This window comes from Festucalex cinctus, chromosome 18 (genome assembly GCF_051991245.1).
Source record: "Festucalex cinctus isolate MCC-2025b chromosome 18, RoL_Fcin_1.0, whole genome shotgun sequence".
NCBI lineage: Eukaryota > Metazoa > Chordata > Actinopteri > Syngnathiformes > Syngnathidae > Festucalex > Festucalex cinctus.
Window position 1 is genome coordinate 6,561,837 of NC_135428.1, and position 27,395 is coordinate 6,589,231.

A 27,395-nucleotide genomic window follows, 5' to 3' on the forward strand; every position below is an offset into this window, starting at 1 on the left:
GTGAAGGTGTTTACACAAGATTTGCAATAATATACACATTGGATTAGCCGGCTTCTAATTGAATTATTCGACGGCGTGTAAACGTTCTTACCCTTCCCTCGCCGGCTCGGCCCGCGTTCTGCGCGAGGCACATGTTTGGCGCTCGCCGTAGCTGCGTGGCGCTGAGAGGAAAGGTGAGACGAGAGCATCTGCGCGGCAGTTCATATGAAAGCCACCTGGCTCTCCTCGGCTCTGTGATTTATGCCTTTGATAACAACAAACCCGAGATGCTTTCAACAACAACAAAGTAGCGCCGGGAGATGACAACAATGGGATACTTGTCAGTCTGGAGATTAAAAGATGTCTTGCTAGGTGGCTTTTTTTTTGATACGTAATTGTTCTTTTGTTTTGTTAATTTGTCTCCACGTGTTTGTGCGTGCGCGAGGGGTTATAAATGGGACGCCATGTGAAGTGGTGTCACGGTTTCCCCTCCGTGACAGGATGCCCTCCTCCGCCTGTGAGGAGGCGGCAGTGTGCGTCGACGCCTCTGCTGTGACTTATCAACAGACTTATTTCCGCTGGCTTGTCCCTCTTACTGTCATCCACTGACAGGAAATAAATGAAGCTTCTGGAATGAAATATGCTCCAATAATACGCCGCATTACTGTATTTACGGACGAATATAGAATCAAAATACTACTGACAAAAACTCATATACAATGTCGCAATCACTACCACAGTATAACATTTGATAGCGACATTATTTTATCCCTCTGTGGTGATATTTTGGATTCATGGTTCACTTTTGTTTTATGTGCGTAGAACAACGCAGGTCAGCCTTTTATTTGGATTTCGAGCAATCAACACACTTAAACGGGCATCTCGTTCTTTCGAGCGGGATGTTCAATGCCAGGGCTGGACTGGCCATCTGGCATACAGGGCAGATGCCCGGTGGGCCGGTCTCTTTCTGCGCCGATGGATCCATCCATCCATTTTTTTCATCATTTTTTTTTGTGCCAGTCCAGCCCTGTTCAATACCACTCTTTTTCAGACCGATACATGTACTCAACTCTTGAGTAGTCACCGATACCAAGTACTGATATCACAAGTACTTTTGATACATCACATTTCCCCCCTCAAAAAAACAATGACAGATCATTTTAAAGAAATAACTATATATCCCATCACATTATATTATATTATATTATATCACATTATTCCTTAAAATTGTGTGAAATTAATGGCAATTTTATATTCTTTTCTTCTAATATCAGCCGCTGATACCTTGAAATAAGACCGGCATCTGCACCAATGTCGACACCTGGAATACTTTTGTATTGTAATACTATTGTATTGAATTAAATTATTTGCACTTTACTGTCTTCTTTAAACAGAAGTTTTATAAGCACATATTTTGATTGGGAGTTTTCTTTATTAATTTCTTTGAAATTCATTTTATTGCGTATTGTATGCAAAATGTCGCGTTTGAACAAAATTAAAAACTATCATTTAAAATTACCATTAGTTTCATGCAATTTTAAGGAAATTTGCTGTATTGGGTTATGTAGGTCATTCTTTCAAATGATCTGTCATTGTTTTTTTGGGGGGGATATTTATGTGCCAAAAGTACTAATGGTATCAGTACTTGGTATTGGTATCGATGGCTACTGAAGAGCTGAGAACCTGTATTGGCATCGGTCTGAAAAAAAAGGTATTGACCATCTTTCTATTGTTTTGTGGTTTAAATAACTAAACAATTAAGCAATACCGCATAATAGTGATTGATGTTGTACTCACCAAACTTTTTGAACATTTTTCAGTTCCTGGTCCGTTCATTGTTTTCCAAAGCAAAAGCAAATGTCTTTTTGTGAGTAAACACAAAACAATAATGAAGATGACAGAAATCAGAGAATAATTACTGGTGAAAGGCTGAACTCAGATATTTGGACAATTTAAGTAAACAAAAGCTCTAAACGATTACTTTGTGGATTATTTGTCGATAAATTGAAAAATTTTGAAATTTATAGTATTATGATTGAAATACAGTGTTATAAATAACTATAGGATGCCCAGTGGAATACATGCGTTTCGAGTTATGCCGACCATTTTATATATGACCTTTTCCCCTGTTGTAGTACTATAAACACATGCGTGTATTTAAAGGTGCATTAGAGTGTGCTCTAATGGAGCTGCGGCTATTTTTATCCAGCGCCTTAGAGAATTCCGCAAGAGTGAATTGGACACTGGTGTTCTGGCCTTATTTCTCCCTCTAAATTTCTCATTGGATGTCATTTCCCCTCTTTGTCTTCCTTTGCCGCCGAGATGGCCGCTGCCCTCCTCCGTTCATCTGTTCTACTCGTCTCCGCTCCTCACACTTCATCTGTCTCATTCCATCTTTCGGGCCCCCGAAATGGGCTGGAGCGGCACGCTTGAAAGACTTGTTTCACCGATCACCAGCCTCCATCTCAAAGCGAATTCCCCCGGCTTCACCTGTGCGCTGGATTTGGCGGATTTATAGTTGTTAGCTTGTCATTTGCAATCAATAGCCATCGTGCAATCGTGTCTGCTCGAGCATTGATAAGTATTCCCGGAAAAGTTTATGATTAATTGAAAACTGTAAAAGTAGAAAAAGTGGCTTAAAATGTTGTGATTTGAACTTTGACCTGATAGACCCTGTATTTTTGTGTACATATCATTTACAGTGATAATTATGACAATGGCTCAGTGTGTCATGTCAGTCCACTTCTAACTGGATGTCAGCAGATTAGCATTTATATACTTCTGAATGTTGCCGCTATTTTTGACGCCGTGAAAAAAAATCTTGCTTCATAGTGTGAGCACGAATACTGAGATGAACACGGGAATTATTTTGGGAATTGCTCTCCTGTTGTCGAGCGACACGGTGAGTCTGTTTCCCATGCCAGACTTCGCCTTTGCATTTTCACGCCTCAAACGTGAGGTGTCATTTCAGCTTACTTGATGCTAATATCTGCACGGATGACAGTGAACGTCGCAAGCACATCGTGAACATGCGAAACAGACTCCCTTTTTCTACAGTTTTCAGGTACGTGTGCCGAGGCAGGCAAAATCATAACATGGCTCTGCTATCAAGGACATGTGAAATACTTAAGCCAAATCTTAAAATGATTGTGAAAAACACTGTTGAGCATCCTACTAAGCCAAAACTAAATTTAGCTAAACAAGCTAGCAAGCTAAACTGTATAATAAATAAATAAAATTCAATGTTGTTTTTCACTGACAGAGGCAGTAATTTATCATTGTTTATTATTATGTTGTAGTTTGCAGTGATACAACTTATTGACGTTTTGGGGACGTTCGATACTTGTTTTTTCAGACCGATTCCAGTAACTTTTTGAGTTTCAGATACAGAATACCGCTGCTTCTACTAGGCTATTCTTGGTATATATCATTTCATTTAACACAGTAACAAAATATTGCGAACAAAGACATTTCTTTATGAAGCAAATGATGATTTGCCAGTTTGTCAAACCATCGTGGTATAGCACCAACTGTCTGTAGCGTTAAGTATTGTTTGGTATCTGCAGCCTCCAGGAGAACTAAACACTAAACTTTACACTAATCGGATCGACTGGATCGGGATCTGACAATATTTAGCATTTTGTGCAAAATCGGGGATCGGCTGTAATGTCTTAATTAGCCCGATTGATCAATGATGTCATTTATCGGCGCTATTAAAAACAAAACAAAAAATTTGCATATTCGGTTTAGTAGCGTTTTTTTGGAGAATAATTTTTTTTTCCAATGCATTTCAATTTATGTCAATTATTCGATAGGTTTTCACTATTCATGTGCAGGGCCATTCCATTTGTCCCCCGCTTATAGCAGTGGTCGACTTTCGAGTAAATATAAAAGTACTTTAAATAGATACATTGCATCGTCTTGTGATCGAATCAGTGATTGGTGATAGTTTTTTTTTTTTTTTTTTTTTTTTTTTACTCACTGATCAGTGATCGGTCAAAAAAATTCTCATCATGTAAAGCGTACTTGATGCCATTAAATAAGACCGGTATTGGCCCAACTTGGTGTTGGTACGCACCCATCTCGTACTTCACCCTTCTTAAGCAGCTGGATGAGATTCTCAAAATTAGTGACGGGCGCTCATATCAGGCCTTATTTCAAGTTACCCATACTCACGTATAGAGCTATATAGATATTTCTTGAAAAGTATCTGTCATTGTTTTTTGGGAAATTCGATGTATCAAAAGTACTAGTGGTATCAGTACTTGGTATTGGTATTATTGAGTGCCAAGAATTAAGTAGTATAAAACATGGTATCGAACATCCCTAGTTTTCAGATGTTATATTAGTTTAGTATTATGGACATCCATTTGATGTGTGTCTGGCCTGTTTTTTGTCCTTGTCCAATTGGCCTCCCTTTATATAATCGTACTATCCTGTAACAACAGAAAAAAAACCCAGGTGAAGGCAGTATGTGACACGGGAGGTAATATTTTTAACCTTTTGTTCTGCATGGCTTCCACCTTTTCAAGCAAACCGTGCGTTACGTGGGAAGTGCTTAACAAGCTATGCCATAGCCCTGAGCGTCAATTCAAGCCGGATATATGAGCCTTTCGACAGCAAGCTTGCACTGGTTCACTGCACTCCCAAGACATTGCTAAATGCGGCGAAAGCTCTGAGACCACACTAATAACTGTCCGCCATCCCATCGGAGTCGGTCTCCTTGTGCAGCCAGCGCGACGCTGCCCCCAGCACGCTGGCAAAACTTGGAACGGTCCCCGGATGCCTTGTCGCCTAAGTGCGGCCCTAAGCGCGATCCATCTGCATTTTGGAGCTCATCCAACGTGTCAGAAAAGGAAACTTGACACTTGAAAAAGGATGACGTTGCAGGACGCCAAATCCGTCGAGTCATGATCGCATTGCTGCAGCAGCGTACCGCAAGTCCAGATGCTAACGAGTAATTGTGGTTAATAGTGTGCCCGAACCTTACTCCATCTCTCTCAGGCAGCTGTCAAGATGCAGCCAGAGGCTACTTGATCCATAGAGCCGCCATAGAAATAGCAGCTGTCCCCAAGCTCGCCCTATGTGTTAGACAGTTGACAGTCTTCCTAAAGCAGAAGCAAGTGGAGTGCTCTGTGACTGATGGAGTTCTTTTGTCAATGACGGGTGAGCTGCTGCTGGCAGTTTTGGGCCAAAGAACAGTGCAGATTACATTAACATCAGTCAAGCTGTTGTCAGAGCACAAAGGAGAACCTTATTGATGCATAAGGAAGCAAGTTTTCATTGGGAAATGTCTGAGCAGCTAAAGAGCACTGGCTGGAACACACAACTCCAGTGAGGAGGGTGAGCTCGGGTGACCAGATGTCTCTGTTTAACGGGACAGTCCCGGTTTTGAGGCTTGTGTCCCAAGTCTTGGCGGATTTCACCATTGCCGTTGTTTTGTTTTGTCCAGTTTCTACGCAGAGTCGAGTCAGAAAGCCAATTGTTTGAGCCAGGTGTATGTCAATCACACAGTTGTCATAGTGATTCGTATGACTAATCTAATGCTGCATTCGAGGATGGTCGGAAGTAGGACTTCTCCGAATTCAAACCAGGAAGTGCCGACTGGAACGACCCCGACTTCACCGCCGGACTGAGTGATGTCACTCTACAACGGTTTCCCCTTTGGAAACACAGACTGTAAATGATAAAACACAATTTACTTGAGTATAAAACTTCAACATAAAACAACATAACTTCACGTAAGGCAGGGTTCCCCAATTCCGGTCCTCGAGGGCCAGAGTCCTACAGGGTTTCCATTTTTCCACCTACCAACACACCTTAGTTTTGAGGACCAAAATAAAAAACAATTTACCACTATCCGCCATTTTGGCTGTTTACTTTGGTCGGAACTGGGAAAAAACAACTCTGATATGACTTCCGACCATCCTGCTTCCATGCCTAAGAATCATGGGAAATGTAGTCCTACTAGCCTACTGCTGTGGTAGCTGGTCAGACCTATTGCTAAGCTTTCTTGGCAGCAGTTTTACAATGTTACAATGTGAGACTGCTGCGAGGTAAACAGCACAGCTAGCTTGAAAAGGTTGGATAATGGTGGGTACGTTGACCAAGATAGCATTTATTATTAGCAGCTGAACCATCGTTCACCAGATTGACTATCAATTACAGATAAAGTTCTATAAACAGTCGGTGTACTTAATTTGGCATTCTGATTAAATTGGATTTTTCAATTTTTTTGTCTATGACACGTTTTTCAGCAGAAATAAGCCATTTGAATGGATTCGGTGGTTAAAAGGTAAACTAAACGAATATGCGATCATGCACTTATCTAAGTCCAATTCTAATTGTGACCAAAACAGCCAAAATTTTAATAAATGTCACTGTGTGACACTCATTTGCAATTTAGTTAAAATCCAACCTCTTTTTGTTTTGTAACCGAGTACTCAATGGGGTTTTCCTGAGAACATTGACACAATTAATGTTGTTTTTTGCTAATCCTGCTAAACACCAAACAAGCAAGCAAGCAATACATCTTGCCTTTGCCCATTCATGCTTGAAGATAAGTTATCTGACTTGCTTTTGTCACATTTTGAGGATTTGTTTGGATTTAGCTATACTTTATATTTTCAAGTATGACGTGAAATGCTGACATGAGCAACAAAGTGTCACCAATCACATCATTTTCACATTCTGACATCAACTGCTTTGACACTTTTGAAAACAAAACATTGGACTCCGAGCCTGTGTAGGCACTCGGCGGCAAAACAATCCAGGAAGTCTTGACACCAGAAACTATTTGATCACCAGCAACCCTGCTGCTCGCTGCACTACACAAAGACTCGCAAATGTGTGTGCTTGCAAGAAAAGACGCGGCGTGCCCAGAAGGAAAACGTTTTTGGCCATAAAGGCCCTGTCATTGTCACAAATACAGAGCTGCATGTGCACAGTGTACATTGTGCCCCTTCAGCACACTGCTGGGAATGACCTTTAACTGCTTTGCCAAATGAATTTTTACTTTGGCTTAAGGCTTTTAACAGGTAGGGATGGAAGGATACGGATACTCTCGGTGTATAGAGTGACAGTTTTTAAGATATTGAGTTCATGTTTACTTAGTTTGGCTGCTGTTTGCAGTGGTGTGCAAATGTCTTGCTTTATCCTGAAACATTTTGATTTTAGCATGACTATTTTAAGTGTTTTAACCACTTTCCGCGTGTTTTTTTTTTTTTTTTTTTTTTTTAAGACCGATACCAGCACGAGTATTCACTCTTTGAATACTGATACTGAGTACTGATACCTATAGTACTTTTGGTATATAAAATTTCATTTCAACACAGTGATAAAAAAAATTGTGACTAAAGACTTTTTTTTTCTTTTGTTTTTTTTACGCGTATGTGTGCGTTTGTGTGTGTGCGCGTATGCGCGTGCGTGCGCGTGCGTGCGCGTGCGTGCGTGTGCGTGCGTGCAAATACGTGTAAATTTATACTCATTAATTCACCTAAAACCTAATAAAAATCCCATTACCCTTCACCTTAACCGGATACTTCAGAGTCTTGCCAGAGTCGTGAGGTTCAGACGGTCAGGAAACCAGAGAAAAAGATAAAAAGAAAAGAAAGATAAATCAAAGTAAAATCCAGCACCGACCAAACACTTCCTGCCTTCCACATGGTTACAAAATCAGAGTCTTACGCCAACCCCAGAAACCTCTAAATTCCAACAAATTAAAGAGATCTCAAGAGACCAGAGGAAAAACTAAAGAGAGGAAGGAGGGAAGGATAGACTCAATTTATGATGCAACTACTGCCGATGAGGACTTGATGTCAGATTTTTTTTGTTCTTCCTAAAGTATCGATGGTTGGTATTGGCAGCCTCCACAAGTACCTGACAGTACAAATCCCAGGTGTGTCATGTGATTTCTTTATTATTTTTAATATTATTTTTAATTTCCCTTCATGCTAACTATGTCAAGCAAGATAAGAAAGTGGTCGGACGAATATGTGCAAGATTAATTTGCATGTATACATGGTGTTCCACAGGGTTCAATTCTGGGCCCTCTCCTGTTTTCATTGTATCTGCTGCCCCTGGGTTCCATTTTCAGAAAATAGCTATTTTAAAGTGCTCTATAAATATAGTTGAGTTGAACGATGGCAGTCAGCGTCCTAACTACATGATTTGCAATGCCAAGTTGAGCAATTCTAGTCCAGTGTTGGTCGATGCATTTGAAACAGATGAAAACTCTTCACTCACATCTACTAGTGGCTGTTTCCGGGAGGTGAATACTGAATTGGACTTCTGTTGTGTAACAAATGCCATTTCTTTCATTTTGACACACAGTCAAGAGATTATCGTCTTTTTTTGTTCAAATTGCAAATCCATGCAGCCTCATGATTGACGTGTGCTCTGAGGAAAGTAGCAGTTGGCTACCTCTGCTATTTATGGACTCTCTGTGAGTTGTTCATAAGAAAGTCAAGAGGGGCTTTGACACTGGCTCTCCATCACTGTCTTTTTCCAACCATAAAAATGAGTTGCTCTTCAATAAACCTTTTAGTGTAGGACCCCAACACTGCAGCGCCTAGTCATTCACATGATGTCACCAATAATAAAACATAATTACGTTTAGTGAGCCATTTGTTGGCTTATATTATGCCTTTCTATTTGGGTTGTAATTCTCATTGAATTCCGTGTAGCACTGTGTTGTCTGAGCATAAGTACTCAGCGTAATTGAGTTCAACCTCTTAAGATAGACTCACCTTTGATTTCATCGAAATGTATTTTCTAAAGCAGGGGTCACCGACCTTTTAGAAACAGATAACTATGCTGGACTTTCATTAGGGCGTTCTCATAGTGCTTGTCCAGATTAGAAATTTTCAAAATGTTACGTATCAAATGTACGAGTTATCGGTATGGTACCGATGAGTACTTATTGATATCGGTCTGACAAAAGCGGTATTGAACATTCCTAATAATATGTCAGAAAAGGCCAAATGTGTTTAGTGGCAGGCAGTTTGTGTCCTTGTGTGATCCAGTCGATGATGAACAGTGACAGCCGTGACTAATCGTGCTGTGTTCCCGTGGACCACTTCTTTCTCGTACTCATTTATGGATGAGTGCATTCTGATTAGCCTACAGTGCTTCTTTAAACATATTTACCATGTTTTATGACGCTGATTGTTAACAGAAGTCCTGATTGCAAAATGTTTAATTACATTTCAATCATTATTCTGTCAGCAGTATCTCTGATTTTACATTAAATTAGCAACCACTTGAATTGTATCACCTCGTTTAAGTGATTAATAAAAAATTTTAAACTGCTTTATCCACCTATGCTGTGAAGCAAAGTACCATAAAGATTGTTTTTCCCAATGCTGTGTTTAACAAATGTATATATTCATTTAGCCTTTTCATCTTTCCCTGGCGGGGAAAGATTTTGCTTGTAGAAAAGAGGTGGATAAGATTTGCCAGTGTGCCCGTCTTTATTTGGGTCCAGTTTTTCTTCATTTCCGTGGCACTCCTGATGATTGCTGAATTTCTGCGCTGCGGGCTCGTGCAGGGAAAAGCTGAGGACAGTTCCCCCGAGTGCGGACACCAAGGCCCCCGGGCCTGCGTAGCTCATAAACAGATGTGTCCTTGTCCCCAGCCAAGTGCAGCCACTCAAGTGGCAAAGCAGGGGCCCAATAATTGTGAAGAATTGAAAGCTAAATATTGGCTTTATCTCCTCAGTAATAAAAGGGCCATGAAATTGATTTAATGCCGCAGCGCTTCTCTTGGGTGGCTTCTTACAGCGTGAGCACAAAACAATGAGCAGCAGCCATCTATTAATTAACCCACCTAATCCTGCAAAGTTAATCTCTCACCACAACTTTGCTCGCAACTAACTTCCAAGCCAGTGGGTCTATTGGGGTGTCGTGACAATGGCAGGAGGGGAGGGAGAGGGAAATGCATGAAACATTGTTCTGTGCGGCATACGCTGGGATGCTATAAGTGGAAATGCATGGTTGCGCTAGTATTGCGTTTGTGAAAAGAGGTGGACAGCCTCATTTGAGCTGTTTCGGTAGCATTCAAGTGGCAGATTTTAGTAGCCTTTTTTTATTGTCTTTTTATGATTGTTTTACTTCTTTACTCACTGTGCCGCTTTATTACATTATTCTCTCCTGAGCCGTGTGTGGAAATTGTATTTCTCTGTCTTCTCGGCCATCTTGCCGCTCACAGCGTGATGGCATCTCGCACCCAACACGCACAGTCATGGTCATATTGTGTCGACGGAGTTGTGAATTACCTCCTTCTCGGCCGTCTAATGAAAAGCTATGTGTTTTTTGGCTCGTCTGACCCTGCTCTCTCACCTCCTCTTCCATCCCCTCCATTTCATCATTCGTTTGTGCGAGCCTTTCTTCATGGACGAGCACTCAGAGGCTGCCTCAGAAATAGGTCACCTGCTGCCTCTCCCGTCACCTCCGCCGCTTCGGGGGAAAAAAAAAAACAATCCTCCGAGGTGTCCTGTGCGTCCACGTCACCGTCTTCGGAAGAGAGCTGTAAAAAAAGAAAGAAAAAGGGTCAAAATTAACCTAAATTGGGTTAAAAAAATAAATAAATAAAATGTACCAATCCAACTTTTTGGGTTATTCATCTAACATGAAAAGTTGGTCCAAATGGATAACACACAAAACAACCCAAAAATTGGTTTCTTTGTGGGTTATTAAGGTATTAATGAAATTTACCCAACATTTTGGTTTAAATAGCTCAAAAAGTTTATGTTTGACCCAATTCAATTGGATTGTACAGTTAATAATCCCAAAACAACCCCAAAACCAAATTGCTTGGTTATTAATTTTATTTGACCCACTTTTTGGGGTATAAATAATTCAAACTTTTTTTCTTTTTCTTTTTTTTTACCCAATTCAGTTGGGTTATTTAATTTGATTGAATCAATCACAAATCCCCACCAAAAATTAGGTTACTTTTGTAGGTAATTAATTTGATGTGACTCTTTTCTTTGGGCTAAGTAACTCAAAGAGTTGCGTTGATTCATTTTTTTGACCCAAGTCAGTTGGGTTTATTCATTCATCCATCCATCCATTATCCATACCACTTATTCAATTAACCCAAAAAGTTGGGTCAAATCAGTAACCCTTAAAACACCACCAAAAATTGGTTTGCTTTGTGGGTTATTCATTTGATCCACCTTTTTGGGCTAATTGAATAACCCAATTGAATTGTGTCAAAATTGAACCGACCAGTATTTTTTGAGTTCTTTCGCCCAAAAAATTGGGTCAAATTGATGACCCAGAAAGCGATCCAAAAATTGGGTTTCTTTAAATTAAATGAATAACCCACAAAAAAATTCCATAATTGAGTTGCTTTTTGGGTTATTAATTTCATCTAAGGTTGGGTCTGTCCATTTTTGATCCAAGCTGGGTTATTTGTGACCCAAGAGTGAGGGCAGCGAGAGACATGGCGTGCACACAACACATTCCGCACACATTCATTTCAAAAATCAGGAACAACTCCAATTGAGAGGATTTGAAGCTCATTTCTTTGCAAGAGAGGCAAGCATATCCTGTGGAGATAATTTTAGGAGGCTGATTAGGCGTCGACGGCGTGAAGCCCAGAGTGAGGAATCTCATCACCAGCGCTAATGACATGCCATTCCTGTGTTGAAAGAAGAGCCCGGGCCTTGGGCATGGACCAGCTCCTGTCACCCACCTCTTGCTACTATGTTCATTAAGTCCCAACAATGTAATTACAATTCACTGATACTGCTTTGGATTAATTACAGCCTGATTACCAGGCTGATATTTGTTGGGAATAATTTGATCCCAAAGAATTGCATTCATATTTACACCCTATTGATGTCTTTACTTCATTAGAGCATTCTAAACATTCGAACAATGCATTAGTTGTCGTTCGATTACTTCATAGATTACTTCATGTTCACATAACAGGGAACAAAAGACCAGATTTGAATGCGCTCTTGATGACAAATCATACAACAGATGTCTCCATCTGTTCACATACTCCAAAACTACAATTGATCTCCCACTTGATGAACCCACAACAAAAAGCTGCAATGTTTTGCCTCGTGAATTACGGCGCTCGATTCAAAGTCCTCACAAGCTGGCAGTAATTGGGTGGGGGGGGGGGGGGGGCACAGTCGCTCCAGAACAAAACATGCAGGGTTTGCGCCCAGAGGTAGGACTATCGCGCACGCGGCTGTGCGGCTCAGAGGTGGTTGTAATCTTTCATACGAGCGTGTGACATCAACACCCCCCATGGCAACGTCATTTCATTAATCTAATCAGCCACGTGCAATTTGCAAACACACCTAAAGCCAGTTTTATTCACAGATTTGTAGTTTAATAAGAATTTGACTATTTTCACTTTGACAGTGATCTACTATGAAGGGAGATGATGCACATATCCAGTAATATCTTAATTAATACAATCACCCCACTGGAAATTGCTGTCATTCATTTCTATCGGCCATTCATGAGATACAGCTGCACCTAATGAGATGCAATTAGATGACTGGATCAAAAATGGGCTTCTACAAAGAAAATAGTGCTTTTTTTAATTTCTTTTAACAATGTTTATTTTTGTAGTTAATATTGGATCCTATTCGGCGAGTTTTCTCCCAACTTCTATTAAACTAAGATCATATTTTACACTGGAAAAATCAAATAATACATCAACAAACAAAAATGGCACTAAAAGTGTTCATAATGAAATAATGATAATATCGGTCTCAGTTTACTCACAAATTTGATTCATCTGTGTGAAATCTGGTCCTGGTTAGTTGAACACAAACTTGATAAACTCGCAGGAAGCCAAGCCATATTATGTTGTATATTTAAGTGAAATGCAACTTCTGCCATCTTGTCGAAGCGCGTTTAACTGTTCTGCCTTAAATGAATTGCTGGCATGTAAAGATGAATAAAGATGCATTATTTCTAGTGCATAAAAGATCATTGTCATTCTAGTTTTTTTTGTTTTTGTTTGTTTTTTTCATAAATTAGACTTCCTGTAGCGATGTAAATGATGTTCATTCTAATGTATGGAATCAGATTAGATAATTTATTTTTATTTTATTTACATATTTTTTTTCACCCAAGAAATTCTTCACAAAAAGCTGATGAAGACACAATATATGTTTTTCTATGAGAAAAAAAATTAAATAGAGGGAGAAAAAAAAATAGGAGATGAATTAAATAATGAGATTGAGTTAAATAAATTAAAGTACAGTAAACACTTACACTTGATCTTATATTACCCTACAGTACAATATGAGGAGGCCTAATATTTTTTTTACGGATTTTGAATGATATGCAGGACAAACATGAATAAAAATGAGTTCTTGCACTTTCTTGTCAGTAGTTTTGTGCCGTCCTTGAACAGTAATTTTGATGCAAGAGTTATTTTGTTGTTTGCTTCAAACCCTTTGTTGTTGGGTTAAGGAAAATACATCTTTTATACATGTATTGAAAAATGTATGATAAAAAATTAAATATTATATATTAAGAGCACATATTTTGCACATGGAAGCACATATTTTGTCCATATTTAAAATTGCATGTGGTTAGGAAGTGAGTGGTGCTATGTGGCCCCCCAGGAGCTCTGATGTAAAATTATGGCCCCCAATGAACTTTTGCTGATATAATTTATTCATACATCACAAATATTTTCAAGCTGATTAAACAATCACTTGCGCTCTATATTAAGTGAGTTGCTCTAGGCTATTTTTCACACTGTGTGTGGACCTTGAGGTCGGCGGCGTGTGCTGATAGATATCGCACTGACACGAGCCCCTGCCTCTGACAGCTAGTTTTATCCCGCAGCTCAGTACTGGTGTCAACATTCTCCCATAGCTCTGGGACACACTCGTCCATACGCAGCAAATGATGCATGTGTGTGTATGTGCGTGTGTGTGTGTGTGTGTGCCCGCAGGCTTCCCAGCGACGGCATACGGACCGGTGGCGGCGGCGGCAGTAGTAGCAGCGCGTGGCTCAGGTAGGGGGGCCCGTGGAAGAGGCGGCTACTTGGCGTACCCACAGAGCACAGGGCCAGGTAAACGCTCTGTCCATGTTCTGTGTGGCTGCTGCTCTCTTCAACTTCTCCTGCTCTGCTTCCTCCCATAGACGTAGTCGCCCAAGCTCCCGTTGCGCTCTCTCGCAAGGCATCTCTCATAACGTAGACTGATAAGTCGAATCATTGGGTCAAAAAATCTACGACGAGCGACACATGCTTGACGTGACCGGGTCTTGCTACGTAAAGAATGAAGAGATGGGGGGGCTTGAGGTGACTTGATGGGACCGAGGCAAAATAACCTGAATTCATTTTGATTAATCAAGCATTCTAATTTGACCTAATTCAGTTGCCGCACTTTTTAAAGTGGAAGTCAACCTTAACCATTTCTTGACAATAATATGTTATATGTGACCTCACTAGTATAAACATGACATTCTGACTAATATTACATTTGTGGAATAGGAGTTATGAAGCAAAATCCAGCCGTTTTTGCCCATCTCAGGGGGCGGCCATTTTGCCACTTGCGGTCGACTGAAAATGACATCACTGTTGCTGTGATTGGTTGTGTTGCTCAGGTCTCAAGTAACAACCAATCACAGCTCAGCTTCAGAAAGCAGGTGATCTGTGATTGGTCGTTGCCTGAGCTATGAGTAACATCAATGTCATCTTCAGTCGACAGCAAGTGGTAAAATGGCCGCCCCCTGAGATGGATAAAAACGGCTGGATTTTGCTGCTTCACTCATATTTCACAAATGTTATATTAATCAGAATGTCATGTTTAGAATGGTGAGGTCACATATAACATATTGTGAAGAATTTTTTTGGAATGGGGGGTGACTTCACCTTTTCAAAAACTCTAATGTGTACACAAATGCCCTCAATTTTAAAAACAAAACGTCACACTAGTCATTTGCAAAAGTGCATTTAACTTTTAAATATGTATAATTCAGAAAAAAATGCACACTGATAAGCTGTAGTAACTTGAATAGACAATTGCATTTTCTGCACTGGTCATTTGTCCTTTTGTTTATTTTTAAACCCAGTGGAACCTAAAGTCGAACACAATCCAAAAGGAATGAATCCATTCCTGCCAGTGTAAAACATGTATCATTAACTAGGGACGAGTACCAAGACCTGGCCTTATCAGTATTTCTGCTCGTGACGGGTGCCGGTACCAGTATCAGCCGTCCTCTTGTAGCCGTTTTACAATTAGGAACTAGAAATAAGATGGGTAGAAAACTGCCGTTAATGTCATGCAGTTTTAAGGGGAAATGCTATGTTGTGATCTTCCTTTAAAATGATGTCGGGGTTTTTTTGTTTGTTTGTTTGTTTTTAATGTATATAAAGTACAAGTGATATCGGTATTAGTGACTACTCAGGAGTTGAGTACTCCTACTGGTATGGGTGAGAAAAAAAATGGTGTCGAACATCCCTAGTATTAACTGTACCAGCAATGTTTTAATTATTTTTTAACACAATTAACCATTATACAAGTTTAATACAAAGTCAAAAAGTGAATTCACTCTTAATTTTAGTGACGAATGTCTACTACGAGGTGAGTCGCTTCCCCTAAAGACAAAATGCAGCCCACTTTCCAGCGTACATTCCGTTCATCTAATGTTGTTATTGTTATGAACGAGATTTTGCAGAGCTGAAGCGAATATTACGTCATGCATGACAGTCGTTTGAACTTCTGTTTTGTTTTTGTTTTTTTTGTACTTTAAGCGTGTTCCACTTAAGAGGTTCCACTGTGATGTTCTTGTTTGTTATGTTGAACTGTGGTGATATGATAACCGTTTGTGTCAATTTACCTTATCCTATTATTGTTTTGTTTTTTAAACAGATTTTTTTAACAGTTAAATTACTTATACTTTGCTTTTAGTTGAGCGTAATGTTATGAGGAGTAGGGGAAGCCGACCTGACGCGTCCTGCCTTAGCTGATCTTGCTGATCACACCTGGCCTTAGCTTGCATCCTCCAGTGACCACTCGTGTTCTCACTTCCTGCTTTATCTGCCGACTAACACGGCAGGAGGCCGCAACGTGCTGGTACAGCATGTGTAGCACAGACTGTCTTTCATAAAGCACACAAATGTGCCTGATAACACACGACCACATTATCATTTTGCGAGAACAATGTTGAAATCTATATCAAAATCTGCGTGTATGGATTTGCCCCTGTTACGCTCGGGAACTCGTGTTTCTTAACAGGAGCTTAAGGGAGCCGCGGCCGCTCTAAATTAAACAAACATACGATCAGTTTCAGAAACTGGATGGATTCCATTCCATATCCATTTGCACAACTAAAACATGTAAGCGACCGATTAGCTAACTGATAACGGGGCCTCTTACGTAGGTGCTTTTGTTATTATATTATGACTCAAAAACAAACTATGGCAACACTAATCTGTATGATCAGAAGAACAGACGCTTAGATGAAATGATTCTGCAACAGTGTTTGTGGCTAAAACACGTCTACCGTTCGCAGTGCAATGAGTTTGATCCTCGCCGAAATATCTCCTACCTACAGAGTCTCACAAAAGTCAGTACAGCCCTCACATTTCTGCAGATATTATATACTATATTTTCATTGGACAAAACTGAAGCAATGACAGACACAATGAAAACTAGTCAGTGTACGGCTTATACAGTGTGGCTCTGTACATTTATTGTCCCCTCAAAGTACAGCCATTAATAGCTAAAACCCTGGCAACAAAAGTGAGCACACCTCTAAGTGAAAATGCCCAGTGTCAATATTTTGTGGCCACCATTTAGATTATCTTTTACATGCTAAGATAAGAAAAAAAATTATCACTCTTGATGAGATGTACATCAACTATTTTAAATTTTTATAAAAATATATTTTGTTACAAATAGCAACACTTCATACTAATTATGCACTTCATGTGGTACATTCTGAACCTTTGTGTGCCAACTGCCAAGTAACACGAGCTCCCTCCTTCTAATTTTGTTTCCACTGCCCACTGTTCTTAACTCATTTGCTATCAAAAACATATAACTATGTTGTATTTTAAATCTTTTAAGTGTCCCTAAGACGTATTTCTACATTTTTTATGTTTTTTGCTAGAGCATGCTTTGATGCAGCCTCTCAACTGCAAAGAACGGTTGAAGAAATGGTAGTTATTACACAAACGGCCAGCAGGTGGCAGAAGAGTATAAGAGATCAACCAGGGCCATGTTGGAAAAAAAAAGTTCATTTACCCACAATTCTAAATAGATTTGTGAATATTGCTGAAACTTGTATATTCTAATGCTAATTGCTGCAAAATAGAAACAGATAGAAATGCATACAATACTTTTTTTCTGATGAAAGAAGAGACTCTAAAAAAAGAGTTTTTCTGTCAGTTCAGTTTCCTGCTTTTGTGATCCGGAGCATGAAGTCAACCGAAAACTACTTTGCCAATCACCGGCGAGATTGGACCTGGTGCACGTGGTCCATTGTACTAGTTTTATGACTGGATTGGTTCCGGTGCTGGCATAGAGGACATGCCAAAGTAACTAATGGACAAAACCTGAAGCATTGGGGGGCACGTCATAACAACACTGAGGAAAATCGAGCAACTCGCGTGTGGACTGATTACTGAAGTGGGTTGCTCTTGAATCATTTATTGGAATGTGAAAATAGCCTAAAAGGCCATATCAATACTGTGAAGACCATATGAAAAAAACAAAGCCATAAAATGCCAAAACTAATCAAAAAATCAGTTTGCTCTTTATTGATTTTTTTTTTTTTTTTTTTTTTTAAATACATGAAATACATGAAATCGTAAAATGTGGCTGTTTTGAGCTCTGTCGTGAACGTCTACCGGGAGATTTGCTCCAAAAAGCGGACGCGAGTTTGTCTGAGTCTGTAACAGAGTTTCTCCGTGTGTTTAACACAGCATCGATTGACTTGTCGGCTTCATTTAGACAGCTTGCTTTTTCCACCCTTACAACTGTAGATCATTCAATAGCTGTCAATAGTCGCTCCCCTGACTGAACACAGCCTGCAGACTAGTGAGGAGCGCCTCTCTTAATCACACATACTGTACCATAAGAAGCTTGTGGCGGAAAATCAGTTTTAATTGTAACTCGGGTGTTGTCAGCTTTGCGACTCCCACGTGCAACGTTATATACGCCGATGTGGGCATGCAGACAGCCACGGTGCAGCGAGCGCCGGGCGTGCATACAAATCAACGTTCATTTAAATCAACATTACCGTGTGAGATGCTCCGTCCTTCACATCAGGCTGTTTGTATTTTCAAAACAAACCATTAGCACGACCATCATGGCAATGCACGTCATTAAGAAGCAGGAATGTTGATTCGGGGTTGGCAGCAGCCAGAAAGTAAATGACCTGATGGCAGCCATCATGAACAGTTTATTTCTGACAGCTGCAAATGGAAGCGAGATAAGTATCATTATGGACAGGGGAAGATAAATCACGACATTGTGGTTTTTGACTGCTTAGCCAGTGTCACGCTTTTTTCTCTTTGTATGGTATGATCACGACGACGGGAACGGCGATATGAGCTCAACTTTCAGGATGAGGAACCCAAAACCTGTCAACGCAATGATGTAATGAATTATTGTTTGTGATCATGCTGTTTGTAAGCGGTTTTTGCATATCGTCATACTCTTAATCAGGGGAGTCAAACTCACTTTAATTCGGTGGCCAGTGGCTACTTTCACATTTGCAAATACTTGTACATTCTAAAAACGTTACCATTTAACAATATCTTAGTGTAATCTGAAATTTCTGAACAAAAATTAGCGCAAAATTTTTGCATCAAATCCTAAGCAACAGCCAAATTTCAGAATGTTATTGAACTGGCCGCCTTTCAGTGGACGAAATTGGCAACAACAGTTAATTTTTGTGAAAACCTGTGGTTGGGTTCTGTTCTCACAGGCCAAATTGGACCCCCTGACAGGCCGATTTTGGCCCGCGGGCCATATGTTTGACACCTCTGCTCTTAACCCTTTCAGAGTTTTTTTTTTTTTTTTAAATCCTTAAAAATCATGATGTAGGTTATAATTTGTGCATGACAGGGCTACACATTTTGACAAAAAAATCTACCAGTATATATTTTTTCGCCTTAAAAGTATATGCTTCTGACCACCTCTGCGACAATCGGCTAAATCCGTGTTTAAACAAATCATTCAATTCTACCCTTGAAATGAAATTATTATTGCACAAAATCAGTATTTGGTTCAGTTTTTCTGTCTTTTCTGGAAAAACTGGGAAAATGACTCAGACCATTATTTTAGGAGGGTGACGATATCCAGGTGTCTCTTCTTTTTAGAGACACAGTGACTCAGCATGACCTCTGCCAGCAGATCTGCCCATTTGTAATAATATTGCTCCCAAAAGGACAGAAGTTGTTATTGTGGCCTTGCTTTTCTGTTTTGCCTCAAAGTTTGACAAAATGACACAAACGTCTTCCTGTGGCATACGTGGGGATTCTTTGCGCTTTGACTCCACCTACAGCTCTCATAGAGCACCACATTCAAAACAGTCCAGTCCACTTCAGGCCTGTTCTCACCAAGCATATTCTGTTTCGTACTAGGACTGAGCATGATATCGCAACGAATCAGAGGGAAGCAAACAATGATTATTTGGATTTAGAAGAGCAGATGTGCAACGTAGTGGTTTAATTTATACATAGTTTTGCAAACAGGTTGCATTTAAAAGTGGAAGCACATCAAATCTCTTCCACCACTCAGTATGGGAAAAAAATCAAGTTATTTTTGAAAAGACTTAAAAAAATAAATAAATAAATAAATAAATACTTGACCAAGATATTATGAGTATTTCTATTTTGTTAAAGGTGTTATTTATAATTATGTGCATATATTTCACTTAATTTAGCAAAGTTTTGATGTTACCTTTTAAGATAAACAGTTCTAATCCGTATGGTGGGACTTTGTTGGAAACACCGCTTTGGACCCAAGAGGCCACAAGCTCATCTGTTCAACACAATCCAAAACCAAACCGGATGTAAACACTCTAAAGACATATATATATATATATATATATACCCCATCAGTAACGTAACAATGTGGTGTGTCACGTTGGAATGTAGATTGTTAAGTGACACATCAATATTGCTGGGAGGACACTGACAATATTTTCTGTCCGTGACATCGGCCACTTGACCCGATGCTCAGCAGACAAAATGACAGCGTGCCCGCTTCACCTCTCTTTGACAGAACATTGGTGGTGACAAGGTGTATTTGAACTGCTCGCGGCGGCCTTGCCCTAGAGGCGATAGTTACGGATCAAAACAAGAAAAGTCCCCTGTAGTTTTTAACTCTGCCACACCTTTTCAAGGAGGGTCAAACTGTAGGCGGCTGGAGGCGTTTGTAGACTCTTGAAGGTGGTTTTTGTCTCATTTAAGATACTTGTTTGTTTATTTTTAGGTGTGTGCAGCTGCAAGATTCAGTATTGATTCGTCGTTTCTGAAATGTTTGAGTGAATGGTAAGCTGAAAATGAAGCTACACGGTCTTCCTCTTTCTCTTTGCAGTTGAAGCTTCTTGTGTTGACCTAGCCTCATTGAGTCACGTGATTGTGGCACAACTTCAAAACAAAAGTGGGCAAGTGGGGTCTAGGTACCTTTTTGACTGCAGTATTGTATTCAGGAGAAGAACGGTAGTTCGGATGTATGGACCTCATGACACTATCAATCAAAATTAACATCAACGTGACCAGAGGTGGGCACGTCAATCTGTCATTCATCATTCTTCGTCCGTCATTATCAATCCGTCACAATTTCAAGCTTAACCAAACTATAATTATTAACCCGTCAATCAGTCAATGTTTTTTTTTAACCGCGCTTCCATCATTGCTAAATTATAGCCTCTATTTTAGGACTGTCAGTAAATTTCAACAAACTTGAGATTTGCTTACATTTCGCAGTTCTTGAGTTTTTCTTCTTCGTCTCCTTCTTCTTCTCTTTTTATCGGTAGAGGCGACACAAGATGGCTGCCCTCTGCGCTCATCCTTATTCCTGTTGCCTTCATGACCATAGGAAACTACACGAAATACAAGGTTACTATACTATATACGTCCGTAGGTTACAAATTCTCGTAGGTGCACAGTGCGGAAAATGTGGGCAATGTGGACGATGCGCGCAGGGGGCGTGGTTTCTGAAATTACTTTATTTTGCCACATTGAGCCTGACGGACCTCAAGTACATGTCAAGTGTACCAAGCTTCAGTCGTCAGAAAATGGGACGAATACTGTTATTGCCGAATACATAGACGAAAAGCCGATTACGTCAATGCTCAATTTGTTAACCGTCGACAAAACGAGCATCCGTCAGTCGGTACTGACCCTGGTTATTGACGGTAACGTTGAGCACTTCCATCAATGCTTGTTCCGTCAATTTTCGAAGTTTCCGTCATTTGTTGTTCATCAACAAAAATGGCGTCCGTCATTGATGGATTGATGGACTTTTTCCGTCAATATTGACTGAATGCCCACCTCTGCCAACGTCTCTATTACATTATATTGTATTGTGAATATTATTGATGTTGGGCTCAATCTGCCCCACCACTACTACTTGTTTGTTTCTGAGTAGGTCGCATTGGTCATATGTCCAGTAAGGAAAATGTTGCATGGATGGCATGCATTCCTGATGTTCACCAATGATGTCACCGCCACAAGCTTGATAAACACTAATGTTTGACATTTAACAAAGTTGCATATTGATGCACACACTGAAAAATATTCCCCAATGCATTTATTGGAACCCCAGCTACTGAAATATGAGCACGGTTTCAGCTGCGGGTTTGTTTTGTTTGTTATTCATGAAAGTTGCAGCAATAGCCTGTGCTTTTGGCATTGTCAGACAGAAGCCGAGCAAAATACAAAGAATGAAGAAGGTTCCGGCGGGTCCCAGGCTGCTTTGTTAAGTGTTTTTCTGATCCCCTCGGAGCTTCCTAGTAAGCTCAAATGTCGGTCTCAGATCTCAGCTTCACCTCCAGTGATCACAAAGTGCCATTCAGGTGTCAGAGCTCGCTATGTACAGTAACTCCAATGAGACTGCGGCTGCCAGTGCAGAAATAGCACAGCATTGTATACTGTAGAAGCATTTATATGCTATCAAGATTCTTCTTCTTTGCTACAGGCTTTTTTTTTTTTTTATTATTACGCATTCCGCCTCCTCTCCATTCCCCTTTTTCGTCACATGAAAAGCGGAGAACTTATGTGACAGTCATTTCCGAAAGAAGGTCTTCATCAATTTCCTCCCAAATAATTTAGTGATCTTCCGCGGCGCCCGGGAGAACACCAATGTGTGCTGTGTGTTCTGGCCTCAATCAATCTGGGGTCCATTTGTCCCACACGTTAATCCGCAGAGCTCAAGCCCGGTGCCAGAAGCACTCTACGCGTATTTGCTGCAGGGTTTAACAGGACTAGGCATACTAAGATCATCTCACTTGTTTTTTTTTGTTTTTTTTGTCGGAGGCCCAGGAAAAGTTCAGGAGAGGGCAAAATGTCCCTTTGCGCTTTTGCCACGAAGTGTTGGCTCTGGCAGCTGTGGGGAGCAGATGCTCGGAGGTTACACGCGCATCCCCTTAGGGACATCACGGCTTTGCCCTCCAGGGTGTGCATACATAACACTCGCTTTAAAGAAAGCATGATTGAACGCTTCATGCAACAGTGAGGAGAGTTTTCTGCTCCCTTGCTCCCCCTACGGTTGAGAAACTCAGAGGCCACTGTAGCTGCTCGCAATTAACAGAAGGAAGCGTGAATTTGTTAATTAGCTGATCGAGGGAAAGTTTGTTTGCTATTGTACAGACATTCAATACTAAGCAACCGTCGTGTCATCCTTCCATAATTCATTTAGTTGGAAGTCTGCCCGATATCTTACCAACTTTGGGCTCAACCAGCAAAGACATGCTCTAGTGCCAAAGAAGATAAGCCAATGAATTTGCATGCTAAACACTGACAGGGCTTGTCTGCACATTTTAGTGTGCAGCAAAGTTTTCACAAATTACACTGTACATTCTGAAACTTTGGCAACTTCTCATTAGTTAATGTGATTTTTTTATTTTATTTTTTTAGAAAATCCTTTGTTATAGTTTAGTTTTGTATTTGTTTTTGGATTAGTTTGTCATTTAATATGTATGGAATATTTGTCTAGTGCAAAATTTAATATTCCGAAAGCTCGTGTATGATATTAAATTGACAAAGAAAAAAAGCAAAGAACATTTTTGCGAAATATTAGTTTTGTAAATGTAAAGTGTAGCTCTAGTTAGTTATATATATTTTTTAAAGTACTCTTTTTATTTTATTTTTGCATTGGCATTACTAGAATAACCTTTTGTTTTGTTTTGTTTTGTTTTGTTTTCCAAAAAAACTAGAATAACCTTGGTATCAACCTGTTTCCATTCGTACCATTATCAGCCGCCCTCCTGTGTCTGATCAGAAATTAGAAAATAGGAATTAAAAAAATGCCATTAATTTAATGCAAATTAAAAAAAAAAGTGTAGGGCTGTAACAACAATTTAATAAGATCAATAAAAAATTATAATTAAGTGTGGGCAACAAATTCCATTCATTGCATTACTATTTCGTCATTACATTGTTGTGTGCCTTTTTGGGTGTTGCTCTTCCTGCCTCTAAGGGGCAGTGTGGTGCCCATATGTAGATAACACAACTTCAAAAGTCGCATCTGAACTTTCCATCGAGCCAGAAAAAAACTGAAATTGCATCCTTAATGAACGCATATGATCATGAAGAAAATTATTTTTTTTATTTTGAGGCGGAGGGCTCAGTGCTGTCACCTTTCGGTTTGCTTTCTCCGTCCCAACGAGAAACTATCTCAGACGACTTGATGACTTTATTACCTGTGTGGGCAGCATATATGTTCCCTGCTCCCTCTAAAAGTTCCCCTTCCACTAAATATTAGTCAAGCGCACTGATGAGTTTGCTCATTCCTGGGAAATAAGGCAAAGAAAAGAGAAAGAGGTATAAAATGGATAGTAACAAAAGACAGGCATGAGTATGAGTGAGTAAATGCAAGAAGAAATCATCTGTTAAAATTCATTAGCCAAGCTTCTCTGAACACAAAATGACAAGACATTAAATATGTATTATTTATGAAATGTCTGTGCTCTCTGAAAAGGCTGTCTAGTGCTGTTAATTACTCAGCCGTTGGTTCAGAAAAGATTATTTCAAATGGAAAGTGAAAGCAAGGCAAGACAGCAAAAAGAGCTGTTAGTTTATATCACTCGCTTTTTAAATGACATTGGCGAAAATGGAAAAGCTAATTACGGGAGCCCGACAATACAATGCTAATTTGAGAAGCAGCATGTCAGGTTTATTGACATCTTCTGTAGGGTGATGTGGTTTGATGGCCACCAAGGAATCTAACTGGCACTGTGACAAAGGCGGAGGAGTGAGCGTGCCAAGAAGGGCTGCTTGTGGAAATGAGCAGAGCTGCTCGATAGTCACGAGCATCAGCTTGCAGGCGAACCTCTGCGCAAACCCATCAACTCTGCATGTAAATACATTTTGAAAAAGAAATAATAGATATTTCTCACTCTGTGTGAAATGTGGGTCACTTTAATTGAACACAAAGCTGGTCTATTTGCAGGAGGACATGGCTCTTTTTGAGTAGTATGAATGGAAACAGGGTGATACCAATGTTGTAATTTAACAAAATAACTAAAACTATAATTGAAAGAACATGTGCATTCATTAAATTAAATCAAAAGTGTGTTTTTTTAAAAAGCATAAAACATTTAAAACTAACTAAAATTAACAATTATAGCAAAACTGTCCTTTGTTTTTGTCTTTGTCAATTAATATCATGCATGCACTTTTGGGGGTTTTTGGAAATGTATTTTGGTATTTACTGTATGGCCGCCCGAAGAAGGGAGGAACAGTCGTTTGGGAATTGTAGCTGATTACAAAATACTTAGTGACCTTTCTTTAGCTCGCACTTGACAAATACCATTTATTAAAAAATGTGGTTGATGAAAGATTGAGGTTTTGTAACCCTGTGGGCGGCAGGTGGTGTCTGGATTTTTGGAGAGCTGGATTTCACTTTGTTTCATCTTTCTTCCCTTTGATCCTTGCTCTGGTCTCTCTTGACAACTTCACGACTCTGGTGGGACTTTGAAGTATCCGGTTAAGGTGAAGTGTATGGGATTTTTTATTAGGGTTCAGGTCTATTAAAGAGCACAAACTCACACGCATGCATGCACGCACACACCATGCACACGAACGCAGGGAAGAAAAAAAAAAAAGAGCAATGATGATATGCTGAATCTATAAAACTGCCAATAAACAATACTGAGCTCTAGAAGAAAAAAAATAATAAATAAAAATAAAAAATAAAGTAAAACTAATATTAAAACAAATAAAAACTAAAGTACAACAAAACATTTTTGGGAAGAAGATAATAGGGCAAGGCAGTTTTATTTCATTATTTGTTTCAATTACAAAAATGTTTAAAAGAATGTTAAAACACACGAATACAAAACTTTATAAGTTTTTAGGAGTCAAGTAAAGAAATAAAAATAGTATTAAAAACATTTTTAACCTGAATTTAAAATCATTTACACTCTGGGCTGACACATCTGTTGGCATCTTATTCCATATGTGCAGCATAACAGCTAAATGCTGCTTCACCATGTTTACTTTGAAATCTGGATTCCACTAATTGACGCAAGTCTGCAGACCTCAGAGCCGATTGGTCTTATATTCAATCAGCATTTCTTGGATGTATTCAGAACCCAAACCATTCCGTGATTTAAAACAAGAATTACCTACCTCAATGTTGCACAATAATAAGCATATTCTTAAATCTTTCAGTGGCTATACAAGTGGGACAAAAATTGCTTTGTAGAAGAGAGTGTTTGTTGCTACTCTTGTATGGTATCTCATTTTGCAGATGTACCTAATGTAGTCGGTGAGTGGATATCAATCAAAGTTTGTCTAATAACATTCCTCAGACTGAGCAGTTTAAGTGCACAAAGAAAAAAAAATCTGTGGTCAAAATGTAACTTTCTGATGACTTTGCAATCAGTGCTGATTGCAGCGGTATGTGGCAAAATTACAAGTACAGGTTGCGGTGGCAGCGTTAAGAGGCCCGTCAATCAGTTTTGAGAACACAGCAGCTCCGAACGGGGCTGCTGATGTTGCCTTTAAAACTCAACTTGCTGAAGTGCTTCGTGAAAGCGGCGGTTGTGTATGATGTCCTATTTTATCATCAGTGTGATTAGTTTCATGTTCCTACTAGTGAGGAACAAAAAGGGCCGCAGTGCTTTCAAGGTTGATGATTCCTCCTTAAAGGCAGTCACCTGGCAAAGTGGCAAGCAGAGCAGGACATTTATCCACTTGGAGAGCGCCACCCTGATGATGTCAGAAACAGATGACTGCAGGGCCCTCCCCCTCCCACGTCGCCTCTCAGCCAGCTTTGGTCGCTGAGGGCAGGAGGGAAAGTTGGTGGGGGGGCGGTTGCGGAGGCGAGATAATTATCAGTATAAATGAAGCCCTGTGAATGATTCGCACTGCTGGGTCCCCTGATCTAGTCTCCAAGGCAACCTCAGCACGCTCATTTGTTTTGTAGATGAGTAATTACATCCAATTAGTGGCCACCGAAAAAAAAGGAGGCTAAGAAAGGCCCATTGTTCTGGATAGATTGTGTGAATATTAATAATGGGACGGTCCGCGGCTCCCTGATATGATCGGTGATACTTATGCAGCTGCGGGCACAATCTGCCCAGTCTCGTCCTGCATAACGGATCAGATAGCCGCTGATGAAAATATATGGCTCCGAGAATGGGCCGGCATGTTTGTGCATGAGTGTCTGAGAAGCACTTTTGTCCAGGTGCCTGTAGACAGCCATAAAGCGACTTTAGCCTTTGCTCAGTGAAACTCTATACGATGAATTTTCTCCACATACTTTACAATGTTTTGTTTTTTTTTGGGGGGGGGGGGGGGGGGGGGGGTTTATTGAAAAAGCTTAAATCATACAATACGTGCCACATCATTATTTGTAATGTATCCGGGGGGTTCATTGCATTTGGGTTCCGCCACATTTGCCGCAGTGATTCAGATGTCAGTGAAATTCATTTAAGATGACAATATTAGAATATGATTGTTTTGTTGAACTTTTAGTATACATAAAGTCACACTCGAAAGTATGGAGTCACATTCTGATTAAACAGAGTGAGAAAATGTATCTAAACTTGGGGTTGGACTGATTAGTCGGCTAATCGTCTAGCTAATCACGTGTTTTTGGCGTATTGTTTTATAATCGGCCAGTTTACAGGGAACTTTCAACTCCTCTGTCTGTCCATCCAACATAGTGATGCAGTCTTTAAATATCAACACAGGCCCAAGAGTACAAAAAACAAAACTAGTTGTGGCTATTTATAGCGATTAGC

At 39.9% G+C, this 27,395-nt stretch overlaps 1 protein-coding gene across 11 annotated transcripts in view; it reads left to right on the top strand.

Moving 5' to 3' along the window:
• LOC144005816 (RNA-binding protein Musashi homolog 2) overlaps positions 1–27,395 on the top strand; it is a 271,115-nt gene that overhangs the window by 226,055 nt on the left and 17,665 nt on the right. For 7 of the 11 annotated variants that reach the window (XM_077504186.1, XM_077504187.1, XM_077504189.1 and 4 more), the window contains exon 11: positions 13,915–14,034. In XM_077504186.1, the coding sequence (XP_077360312.1) occupies positions 13,915–14,034 (120 nt within the window). The remainder of the gene's footprint in view (positions 1–13,914; positions 14,035–27,395) is intronic. The other 4 variants (XM_077504192.1, XM_077504191.1, XM_077504196.1 and 1 more) reach the window with 1 other exon arrangement.